The sequence below is a fragment of the Lepus europaeus genome, chromosome 19 (assembly GCF_033115175.1).
Source record: "Lepus europaeus isolate LE1 chromosome 19, mLepTim1.pri, whole genome shotgun sequence".
In the NCBI taxonomy this organism is placed as follows: domain Eukaryota; kingdom Metazoa; phylum Chordata; class Mammalia; order Lagomorpha; family Leporidae; genus Lepus; species Lepus europaeus.
The window spans coordinates 72,449,665-72,461,336 of record NC_084845.1 but is presented as its reverse complement, the minus strand read 5'-3'; the positions used below and the strand labels follow the sequence as shown (position 1 = coordinate 72,461,336).

Sequence of the window (11,672 nt, the reverse complement as noted above, 5' to 3'; positions counted from 1 at the left end):
GCATCCCATATGAGCACCAGTCCAGGTCCTGGCTGCTTTGCTTGAATTCTGATCCAGCTCCCTGCTAATATACCTAGGAAAGCAGCGGCAAGTGGCTCGAGTACTTGGGCCTTTGCCATCCACATGGGAGACTTGGATGGAGTTCTAGGTTCTTAGCTTTGGCCTGGTCCAGCCCCGGCTGTTGAAACCATTGGGGAAGAAACTGGCAGATGGAAGATCTCTCTCTCTCTCATTCTACCTTTAAAATACAATTTTTCTAATTTGAATTTCCTGGACTCCAGCCAATGAAAAGCATTCTTTCCTGCAGCCCTGTTATAAATCACTGCAAGGCACAGGCCTCCCTGAGGGTCAGCGTGTGCCCAAGCTGGGTATATCTGGCCAAATTCCTTTACCTCATGATCCTCAGCTTCCTCACCTGTCGGTGCAGTGGTGACAGAACTCACCTCCTGGGTCCTTGTGAGCAGGCAGGGCACTAGCAGGTGCTGCCAGCGTGGGTGACAGGTAGCCCAGACCAGCGTGACCAGGGACTTGAAGCTGGTAGAGGAGGCAGCTGGGGCTGTGTGGACCCAAGTAGGCCTTCATGTCATGCGGGGCACCTTGACTGCTGAGCCCAGGTGGCCACTCAGCCCCAAGGGAAGGGGCCCAGTGCTGTAGCTGGGCAAGTGCTGTGTGCATACCTGAGATGGGAGCCTGGGAGGTCACCTTTATTAGGCCAGGAGCAGCCGTGTGCGTAAGTGCACAGGACTGCTTCCCTCTGTAGCCGGATCACCAGGGCCTTCTGGGCCAGCAGTGAGTGGAGGTCAGCACCAGAGTGTGACAGGGCTGGGCCGGGCAGGGTGCCTGGGCTGTGGATGCCAGGCCAGGGTCCGAGAGCAGACAGCCTCGGGGACTTTGTGGGACACCTGGGAATCCATGTGCCCCATTCCAACTTGGAAGTGCAGCCAGGGAGGAGCTTCCATGGCAGTGGAGTCAGTGGGAGGAGACCCACGATCTAGAATCCTCTGTGTCCTCTCCTCAGTGAGAAAACCTGTTCCCCTGTTGTCTTCCCTGCCCTCTCCCCAAGGAATCTTGAGGGGCTGGGGAGAGCCTAGCCACAAATGAAAGCTGGAGACAATGTATATAAATATAGGCTGTGTGTATATATTATATAAATGTATCTATATGTGTATATATGTACATGTATATGTACATGCACAGCTCAGGAGCGTGGGAGGCAGCTGTGCCCCAGCACCCCAGGACCAAGCTGGGCTCCTGCCCCGGGGCCTGGCAGCCTGAGGCCATCACTTAAAGTCGAGAGCGCTGGTGTGAGGGATGTAGAGGGACTGGGTCTGGCGGCTGCGGCGTGGCGTAGTGTTGAGGACGTCCACACTCTTGCGGCTGGAGCGCACCACGTCGGCCACAAAGCTGGTGCAGTCACTGCAGACGTCCTTCAGGACGCAGCCGTGGGTGTAGATGTGGGGGAACTCCTCCTCCACGCTCCGCCACTGTGGGCCCTGCAGAGATCTGGACAGGGCAGACAGGAGAGGGCTGTCACGGAGAGGAGCCATGCCACGCCCCTTCCCGGGTCCCCATTCTCTCCTCGGCTGGCATCCATATCAACTCTTGGAATGAATGTGCCTCGCACAGTTCGTCCCAGTAGAGGCTCTCCCTTGACGGGAACTTGAGTCCTGGGCCCTGCCATTCCGTCTCATATCACCCAGAGCCCTCCTGATCTGTCTCAAAACAACAGCCAAGGAGTTCCATTTTTTCGGGGATGCCCCTTCAGGCAGATGAGTCCAGCTCTCATCGCCCGAGTGCCCACATCAGCGTGAAAACCTGCCCACCACAGCCACACAGGCCACAAAGCAAAGGAACGCACTGGAAGACGTCTCGTCTCTGTGTCGGGGAGGCTTTGGCAGTCGACGCCCTCTGAGAACTCTCAAAGCCCAGTGTGTACACGGGGATGTGTGCAAACTTCTTGGAAGGCATCTTCATCTGCAACACAAAGGACAGGTGGACAAGACCCTCCCACAGCAGTCCAGCTGCACACCCGTCCCCCAGCCCTGAGGCCGGACTGCTGGCCACCCTCCACTCTGATGCCTCTGAAGACCAGCGTATTCCTGTTGCTCACTGAACACCCAGCTGAATTTCCTGCTCATCCAGGCAGGGATTCCTAGGGAGCAGGCACTGTGCCTTTGTGTAGCACACAGGTTATGGTGTCATTCCCTGCACTCAATCAGTTAACACTGCTGAGGTGTCAGTTTTCCTTTCCAGGAGTCAGGACGCAAAGCAGGGACCATGGTGGTAGATGCCCCTCTGAAGCCAAGTCCTACTTGTGAACTGAAGTGCACGGGTGACACACACTGAAGTGTTGTTATCCATCACCTCTGAGCACCTCTGTGCTCACGCATCCCCCAAACAGCAACAGCCAAGGACGTGGCAGAGCACCCAAAGGCATGAGTCTCCTGACGTGGAATGTTAAAGAGGTGGGGAGGAGCAACATTGTGGCACAGCAGGTTAAGCTGCCACTGGTTTAGGGTCCCGGCTGCTCCACTTCCCATCCAGCTGCCAGCTAATGTGCCTGGGAAAGCAGCAGAAGATGGCCCAAGTCCTTGGGCCCCTGCACCTCTGTGGGAGACCAGGGTGGAGTTCTGGGCTCTTGGCTTTGGCCCAGCCCAGCCCCAGCCATTGCAGCCATTTAAGGAATGAACTAGTAGATAGAATCTCTGTGTCACTCTGCCTTTCAAATAAATAACTCTTGAAAAACAAAATACATACGAGGTCTTTAAAGACAGCACAGTCTTAGAAAGTATAGGGAAGGGGAAGGGAGGAGGTGATGGATGTGGAGCCTGGCGAGGAGTGAGGTGTGTGATCCCCTGTCCCACCTCATCAGATCCCAGAGATCCCCAAGATCCTTACCTTTATGCTACAGGAAGTGCAGACAGCTCTGGAAGGGAAGGGAGGAGGCAGTCAGTGTGCAGAGGCGGCGCCCTGTGCCCTCACACATCCTGGCCCAAACTGTCCTTGCCCTCTGCCTGGCCCCTGCTTTCCTCTGCACTAAGCACCCTGGAGGATCTGGGGAAATGGTCCCCCACACCCCCCAGCTGTGTGTGTCTGGCTCTGAGCACAGGAACGCCAGTGATGCCCACAGGCCCAGGGAGTAGCTTCCTTCTAGCAGCAATGGACGTTTTCCATCCCCACACACGATTTCAAAAGGAGACGCCTTGTAAAAGCTGAAACATATTAGGAGATGAGTCGGATGGTCCTGGCCAGCAATGCACATAACTTTACGATAAAAGCAGGCAATAGGCATGCCGTGCTATAAAGATACATCTGGGGCGACACTAGCTAAAGTTGTCCAGAGGTTTCCTAAAACGAATAACCATGTTCTCCTGCATGAGTGACCTACAATTAATTGTCTATCAGCAAACCCGGGAGTTCATTTTATTTCACTGTGGTCAGAGAACTTACTTTATGTGTCTTGAATCCTTTTCTGTTTATGGAGACTTTCATGGCCCCAACATAGGCTATCTTGTGAATGTTCTGTGTACACGGGAGAAGAATGTGCAGTCTGCTGCTGCTGAGTCGGCGGTTCCATAAATGTCAAGTTGTCTGATCCTGCTGCTCAAATATTCTGTAAACTTTCTGTCTGCCTGCTAGTTTGATCAACTGGTAAGGGAAAAGTACTAAAATCTCTAACTGGATTTATCTGTTTTTCCTTGCAGTTCTGTCCTTTTTACTACACTTGATCTTAGCCAAAAGGCCGAGAAGCGATAGTTCTGTCCTTTTTGCTTCGTGTAGTTGGACTCTTACTAGGTTTATTTAGTTTAGGCTTATTTTCCCCTTCTTATGAAATAAAGTGCTTTATATCTGGTAATATTCTTGCTCTGTATACCTACACCAATACTAGCTTTCTTTTTAACAGAGTGGATAGTGAGAGAGAGAGACAGAGAGAAAGGTCTTCCTTTTTGCCGTTGGTTCACCCTCCAATGGCTGCTGCGGCCGGCGCATCTCGCTGATCCGAAGCCAGGAGCCAGACGCTTCTCCTGGTCTCCCATGCGGGTGCAGGGCCCAAGCACTTGGGCCATCCTCCACTGCCTTCCCTGGCCACAGCAGAGAGCTGGCCTGGAAGAGGGGCAACCGGGACAGAATCCGGTGCCCCAACCGGGACTAGAACCCGGTGTCCTGGAGCCACAAGGCGGAGGATTAGCCTGTTAAGCCATGGCGCCGGCCCAATGCTAGCTTTCTCAGACTGGTTTTAGTGTGGGTTATTTTGTCCTTCACCTTGCTGGCCCATGGTCTTTATATTTAAAGTACACATCTAGGGGCCAGTATTGTAGTGCGGTGGGTTAAGCCATTGCTTATGACGGATGCCAGCATCCCCTCATGGAGGGCTTGCTCCAATCCTGGTTCCTCTACTTCTTCTTTTTTTTTTTTTTTTTCTTGACAGGCAGAGTTAGATAGTGAGAGAGAAAGGTCTTCCTTTTTCTGTTGGTTCACCCCCCAAATGGCCGCCATGGCCGGCAAATTGCGCCGATCCAAAGCCAGGAGCCAAGTGCTTCCTCCTGGTCTCCCACACGGGTGCAGGCGCCCAAGCACTTGGGCCATCCTCCACTGCCTTCCCGGGCCACAGCAGAGAGCTGGACTGGAAGAGGAGCGACCGGGACTAGAACCCAGGGTGCCGGCACCGCAGGTGAAGGATTAGCCAAGTGAGCTGCAGCGCCAGCCTCCTCTACTTCTTATCCAGCTTCCTGCTAATGAGCCAAATGAGACAGCAGATGATGGCCCCAGTACCTGTAGACCTGGATGGAGTTCCTGGCTCGTGGCTTCAGCCTGGCCTAGTCTTGGCTAGTGCAGCCATTTGGGGAGTGAACCAGCAGGTAGAAGATTAATCTCTCTCTTTCTTTCTCTATGATCTGCCTTTCAGATAAATAATCTTTAGAAGTTTATTGAGGCTGGCACCGTGGCTCACTTGGTTAATCCTCCACCTGTGGCACTGGCATCCCAGATGGGCGCCGGATTCTAGTCCTTGCACCCACATGGGAGACCAGGAGGAAGCACTTGGCTCCTGGCTTCAGATCGGTGCAGCGCGCCAGCCATAGCAGCCATTTGTGGGGTGAACCAATGGAAGGAAGACCTTTCTCTCTCTCTCACTGTCTAACTCTGCCTGTCAAAAAAAAAAAAAGTTTATTGAAAAAAAAAAGTATATGCCTTGTAGATGGCAGATAGTTGGGTTTTGCTTTTTCTTTAAACATAATTTATGTACATGTTGATCTGTTTGGAAGACAGACCGTTAGGCTCACATCCCCTCTGGGCCATGCCAGGCCCCAGAGAACTCAAGGTCATTCTCTCGTGTGGGTGGTGGGGACTCCACCATCTGAGAGCAGACTCTCCTGCCGGACCTCAGGTTGCACAACAGCAGGTGGTGGACCAGGTCTGAACTCCAGGTGCACGGGGAGGGGATGCAGGCGTCCCTGCCAGGCTCTTAGCTGCTAGGCTAAGCAGCTGCCTAGCAGCGGTCAGTCTGTGACACTCTGCCTTTTAACTGGGTTGCTGTGGCGACTGACAGAGTTGTGCCTGAGTGTCTGCCTGCCTGCCTGTTCTCTGCTCCCCTATCTGGTTCTGTTTTTTTCTAGATCAGAAGTTTTTTATGATTCCATCTTATCTGCTTTGTTGCCTTAATTCACTCTATCTCTGTAGTTAGTGGTTGCTTCAGGGCTGCGGTAACACAGTCTACCTCCAAGTAATGAGCATAGCAGCCATGCGCGTCCTAGTGCTATCGTGTTTTACTTACACACGTTCCAAACCCCACAGCACATTGGCACTAATTTTGGCTTGCTTTTGGCATGCCTGGGTCTGTGATGGGGGCCAGCCACGCTGACCACTGGCATTGTGTGTCTTTATTCCCTAGCCTTTGCTTTGCTCGGGCAGGAAAGCAGGGTAACCGGGACACGTCAGTCCTTTGAGGTCTCATTTTACGACGTGCCAGCCAGGCCTGGAGCAGAGCTCAGCCTGGGCCACTCACCCCACACGCCTGAGTGTACCCTCCACTCGGCGCCTGTGGGTTTCATTCTCAGCTGTGGCTGATGGACGCCAGGTGACTCTGGTCCTTTACATCTTTAGCGCAGGCTGAGGAAAGCTCTTCTGCAAAGGGTCAGATACGAAACGCTCGGACAGGTCACTGGCCTGCGGGCTGCAGCTCGTCAAGCTCTGTTTTAGGCCGATGTCGCCCCTTGCACAGTGCACTCAAAGCTCAAGGAAGGCCTTCCCTGTGGCAGGTCCCCGGGGTCCTCTGTGCTATCTCTCTCTGGACGCTGCACTCAGCTCCCCTGCCTCAGTCTGCATAGCCCGCCCACCTGGAAACCCTGCAGGGCTCCCTCGGCAGGTTCTCTCCAGTGTCCTGAAAACCATGGTTCCACATCCTTTGCTGTTCCGTTTTTGGCTGTTTCGATGGAGTATGTCTACTCTCTTGACTCAAGCTATTTAAACAGTTTCTTAATTCCACACCTTTAAGGAATCAATGGCCATGTACAGTCATAGACCCAGGAAGCCTATTGGTCAGGTCAGCCCTGGGCTAAAGGCATCTTACCTCCTGCCCACATTAACTTGTGGCCCAGGTGCTTACGGGAGGCTCACCTCTTGCAGAAGAGACAGGTGGGGGGCCACGAGAACAGGGGGAACTTGGCTCGGCAGCAACAGCAGACCTGGGAGGAAATGCCCCGCTAGAGCCCGACTCTGCCCAGAGACCAGGGGGTGGGGAGTTGCAGCCTCTCGCCCCGTGCCCCTGCCCAGGCTCCCAACCAGCAGGGCGAGTGGGAGCGCTGGGCCTCACCTTCCCCTTTTTCAGACTGCTGAAGAGCTCCCTGTTCTGCAGGAACTTCTCCATCTCCGCCTTGACTAGCACGCGGCGCACGTCCATCACCTCCTCCACCGTCAGGGCCAGGCTCTCCACGGGGTGGCTGAACTCCTGGGAGGGACATCCAGGGGATGAGTCTCCCTCTTTTTGGACCCCCATCCAAGCTGTCTGGCGACTTCCCAGAACACCGGGGCCTCTGTGCATTCGTCCTGGGGGCCATGCAGGCTCCGGTTTCTCTGAGGAGGCCCCTGTTGCTGCCTGCCCTGTCCAGCCTACCCCAGCCCTTGCTGACCACATCCCCCTGTGCTCCCCACCTGCAAGCACCAAAGCCCATCTCAAATCTCGGCTCCTGCTAGAGGCCCAGGAGCCCTGTCCTCGTGAGCGGCACTGCCTATGAGGGACCACGGACGTCATTTTCCCGCTCAGTCTTGTGGGGTGCTGGCACTGCACAGACTAGGGCCCCTGCATGCCTCCACTGTGACCTGAGGTGCCAGTTTCTGTTGCCAACTGATGGTGCGATGTGCACTTGAACAGTCCCTCTACACTTTGCAGATGTTACTGAGTGCAGAGAGACCAGCAGCCTGCCCCTCGGATAAGGCCTGAGTCCACTACGTTCAAGGTGGACTGAAGGCCACAAGGGTCTCAGGCTGCCACAGTCAGACCTTCTAGAAACCATTTTAGACTTGTGGTCATTTTATTTATTTTGAAAAGATTTTTCAACTTAATATTTGAGAGGCTGAGTGACAGGAGGGTGGGTGGGAAAAGGAAGAGGAGGAGGAAGGATCTCCCATTCACTGATTCATTCCCTAAAGACCCAGAGAAGCCAGGGCTGGGTCAGGCCGAAGCCAGGAGACAGGGATTCCACCCAGGTCTCCTTTGTGGGTGGCAGGAATCCAAATACTTGGGCCATTGCCTGCTGCCTCCCTGGGGCATTAGCCGGAAGGTAGACCAGAAGCTTGGAGCAGCAGCCGGGACTTGAATTGGCCCTCTGCTGTGAGATGCCAGTGTCCTGGGCAGCACTCAGTCTGCTGCGCCACAATGCCTGTCTGTCTTGGATGATTTTAAAACGTGTCCCAATTCCTTCACCAAGACGTGGGCCTTGGTTCCCCTCCCTCTGAGAATGGGCTGGACTTAGCAAATCACTCACAACGAGACAGGGTGGCAAAAGACAGCATGGCTTCTACCTCCCTGGGACGGCAGCTCCCGCCGACTTTGTAACTGCAGCCCCTGAGAGACCAGAGCCAGGACCACCCCAGCTGGGCCACTGCTGGATTCCCAGCCCTCAGAAACCACAGGAGGTGGTACACACCTGCTATTCTGACTGTGAGGTCCTTTCACACAGCAGTGTGTAACTAGCCCAGGACTACGAGGGCAAGCACCCCTTCAGTGACAAGCACATTGCAACAACCCCCACACGCCACTGTGGCTCACTTGATAAAATCCTACACAGAGGCCGGCGCCGTGGCTTAACAGGCTAATCCTCCACCTTGCGGCGCCAGCACACCGGGTTCTAGTCCCGGTTGGGGCGCCAGATTATATCCCAGTTGCCCCTCTTCCAGGCCAGCTCTCTGCTATGGCCCGGGAAGGCAGTGGAGGATGGCCCAAGTGCTTGGGCCCTGCACCCCATGGGAGACCAGGAGAAGCACCTGGCTCCTGGCTTCGGATCAGCGAGATGTGCTGGCTGCAGCGGCCATTGGAGGGTGAACCAACGGCAAAAAGGAAGACCTTCCTCTCTGTCTCTCTCACTATCCACTCTGTCAAAAAAAAAAAATTAAAAATTAAAAAAAAAAATCCTACACAGAGAGGGTGGTGCTATGGCGAGTAGGTTAAGCATCCTGCAGTGCTGGCACCTTACACAGGCACCAGTTAGAATCCCGGATAGTCCACTTCCAATGCAGCTCTCTGCTGTGGTCTGGGAAAGCAATGGAAGATGACCCAAGTCCCTGGGCCCCTGCACCCGCATGGGAGACCTGGAAGAAACTCCTGGCTCCTGGTGTCGCATCAGGCCAGCTCCAGCTATTGCAGCCATTTGGGGAGTGAACCAGCGGATGGAAGACCTCTCTCTATCACTCTGCCTCTCAGATAAATAAATAAATCTTTAAAATACATATATCCTGGGGCCAGTGCTGTGGCGCAGTAGGTTAATGCCCTGGCCTGAAGTGCTGGCATCCCACATTGGCACCGGTTTGAGACCCTGTTGTTCCACTTCTGATCCAGCTCTCTGCTGTGGCCTGGGAAAACAGTAGAAGATGGCCCAAGTCCTTGGGCCCCTGCACTCGCGTGGGAGACCTGGAAGAAGCTCCTGGCTCCTGGCTTTGGATCAGTACAGCTGTGGCCGTTGTGGCCAATTGGGGAGTGAACCAGCAGATGGAAGACCTCTTTCTCTCTCTCTCTGCCTCTCCTCTTTCTGTGTAACTCTGACTTTCAAATAAGTAAAATATCTTTAAAAAAAAATCCTACAGAGAAACCCAGGTCTCGGCCAGGGCCACCAGAGACCAGCAAGTGTCAGGTCTTCACAATCACCAGTTAGACAAAATCCCCAGCTGATGAAACCGAGGTGCAGAGAATCCCGGCAGTCCGATAAATGCTCCTGCTGAGCTCAGAGCACAGGGCTTCAAGTTTACCACCAGCCTCAGCCTGCAGGGTCACCCTTCCCTGGCTGCGGGGCCACAGTGCCCCAGCAGGTGGCAGCAGAGACCAACCTCAGAGCTAGCCACCGCCACATCACTCCTCACGGCAGGCTGGTGCCCAGCAGTGCCCCTGGGCCCTGGGCAACGTGCCCACTGCTCACCAGCCACAGGTGTTTGGCATCTGGTCTGTCCTCCTCTGGGCCCCTGAGTTGGGGGGGGCTGGAATCAGGCAGGGACTGGACATTCACAGATGGGGAATCTGGAGAAAGAGCACAAGCCCTGTGAGGGTTGTGGGTGAGAAAATGGACAATGGAGACAGTGGGCAGTTCCATGGCGGGGTGGGTAAATAGCCAAGCCAAAGGTCAAGGGGAAGTGGGTCAGGGACGCTGCAGTTGAGTGAGCTCCACCAGTGACCCAACGCTAGGGGTCCCAGTGCACAGCAGGCCTTGCCAAGCTCCATGGATGCACCAGAGACCCTCTCCTCCACAGCCATACTCACACTGGAGGCCCAGAGGACAGAGGGGGAAAGAGGTACATGCACTTTTGCGCCCAGCTCTCTGGGAATCCCAGACAGCTAGGGGAAGCAGGTAACCTGGGGCAAGAGTGAGGTTCAGAACTGGCCTAGTCTGGACCCCTCAGCACTGGAAAGTGGGTCCCAGCTGCTGGATAGAGTCATCCTGAGAGAGGCCACAAGGCTACAGGGCTACCAAGGGACTCTGCAGGCCGACAAGGAGGTCTGGCAGTGACCCCATGGGGAGCACAGCCCTGTTCTGGGGGAGAGCTCAGGGCATGGTGCTGCTCCAGGCAGGGCAGGCTCTGGAGCCACGTGGGCTGCACGAGCCCACCCACCCCACAGCGGATCCAGGTTTCCACTCAGGAGGGCAGGCGAGGCCGGGCTGGCATCTGTGCCCCAGCATGTTGATCACAACTTTCCAGTATTAAAATCAAGGGAATTTAAGTTTTGAAAGCATGCTTCACAGGGAACATGGACTACTTATTTAACAAAGCAAGTTTTCACATAAAGAGGGGTGCCTGTGTGAGGGACGCTTCCTACGGCCTTCTTACCCAGGAGGGCCGAGGGACGCAGCGCCACGCGAGGGGCCCGAGGGAGGGGGCAGCAGGGGGAGGCAGCACTTGCCCTGGTCTCGGCTGCGGGGCCTCCAGGAGTACACACTGCCCGCTCGGGGCCGGCTCAGCTCCACGCCTCCGGGGGGCTGGGGAGCCGGCTGCAGGCCAGAGACCACCTCGCTCCGGAGCTGGGCCAGGTCATGCTCTGAGAAAGAGCGATCCCGCTTCAGCGTGACCTCTGCACACGGAGACTCTTCCTCCTGCAGACACACCACACAGCCCAGCGCTGACCACCCAGGCCCCTGCCCGCGCCCGCACTGAGCGATGGGGGTACTGCTGGCTTGCCGAGGCCCGGACTGCCCTCCACTCACTGCTGGCCCTACCATCTCCCAGGTGGGTCACAGCCGTGGCTCAGTAACCAAACCTTTTCCCAGACCTTCTGCAAAGTCCTGGAGAGGAAAGGCTTGGTACAGACAGAGGCTGAGCCACAGAGACGGCCACCACCAATGGCCGCCACGCTCAGAGGGATGGGCCTTCATGGGGACCAGTTCTCTATGGAGGAGGGGGTTGCTCAGCTTCCTTGCCACAAGCGGATGGGTCACTTTCCTGTCACACTTTTTTTTCTTTTTGGTGTGGGAAGAAGTAGCCCAAAGCCACTGTCATGACAAGGAAGGGTCCCTGAGCCCCAAGCCTACTCACAGGATGGTTGCAACCACGTGGGACACCAGTGTCCAAGGAAGGCCTGCTGGCCTGCAGCTCTGCCAGCCCCTAGCCGCAGCCTTGGGCAGCGATGCCCACTTGGCCATGAGCTGCTCCCAGCCTCTGCTCGGGCCCTCCTCACCTCCTTGCCCTCTTGTCCCCCCTCACCCAGCTCTCAAGAAGCCCAGTGGGCACTGACCTCCGATGTGTTCATCTCTTCCATCTCGGCCAAGGTGGGTGCCTTGAGGAGCACTCGGGGCCGCGGGCGCTGGGTGCTGCTCCCAGCATCCATGTTAGACAGATTGATGCAGGAGGTGGACTGGACATCGCCGGAGCAGGCATTGAGGATGCAGGGCAGAGAGCCGAACCCTGGCAGAAGTGGGGTGGGCAGTGAGCGTGCAGCCCTGAGGTGGAGTGGGAGTGGACACAGAGCAGAACCC

At 55.7% G+C, this 11,672-nt stretch overlaps 1 protein-coding gene across 2 annotated transcripts in view; it reads right to left on the bottom strand.

The window, feature by feature from the left end:
- Positions 1-271: 271 nt before the first annotated feature.
- Positions 272-11,672, bottom strand: part of SPIRE2 (spire type actin nucleation factor 2) — a 29,543-nt gene continuing 18,142 nt past the window's right edge. The window contains exons 8-15 of one of the 2 annotated variants that reach the window (XM_062176267.1): positions 11,432-11,601; positions 10,604-10,793; positions 9,627-9,724; positions 6,812-6,946; positions 6,616-6,683; positions 2,899-2,926; positions 1,859-1,974; positions 272-1,503 (exon numbers count right to left, since the gene is read on the bottom strand). In XM_062176267.1, the coding sequence (XP_062032251.1) occupies positions 1,281-1,503; positions 1,859-1,974; positions 2,899-2,926; positions 6,616-6,683; positions 6,812-6,946; positions 9,627-9,724; positions 10,604-10,793; positions 11,432-11,601 (1,028 nt within the window). In that variant the 3' untranslated portion in view covers positions 272-1,280. The remainder of the gene's footprint in view (positions 1,504-1,858; positions 1,975-2,898; positions 2,927-6,615; positions 6,684-6,811; positions 6,947-9,626; positions 9,725-10,603; positions 10,794-11,431; positions 11,602-11,672) is intronic. The other variant, XM_062176268.1, reaches the window with a different exon arrangement.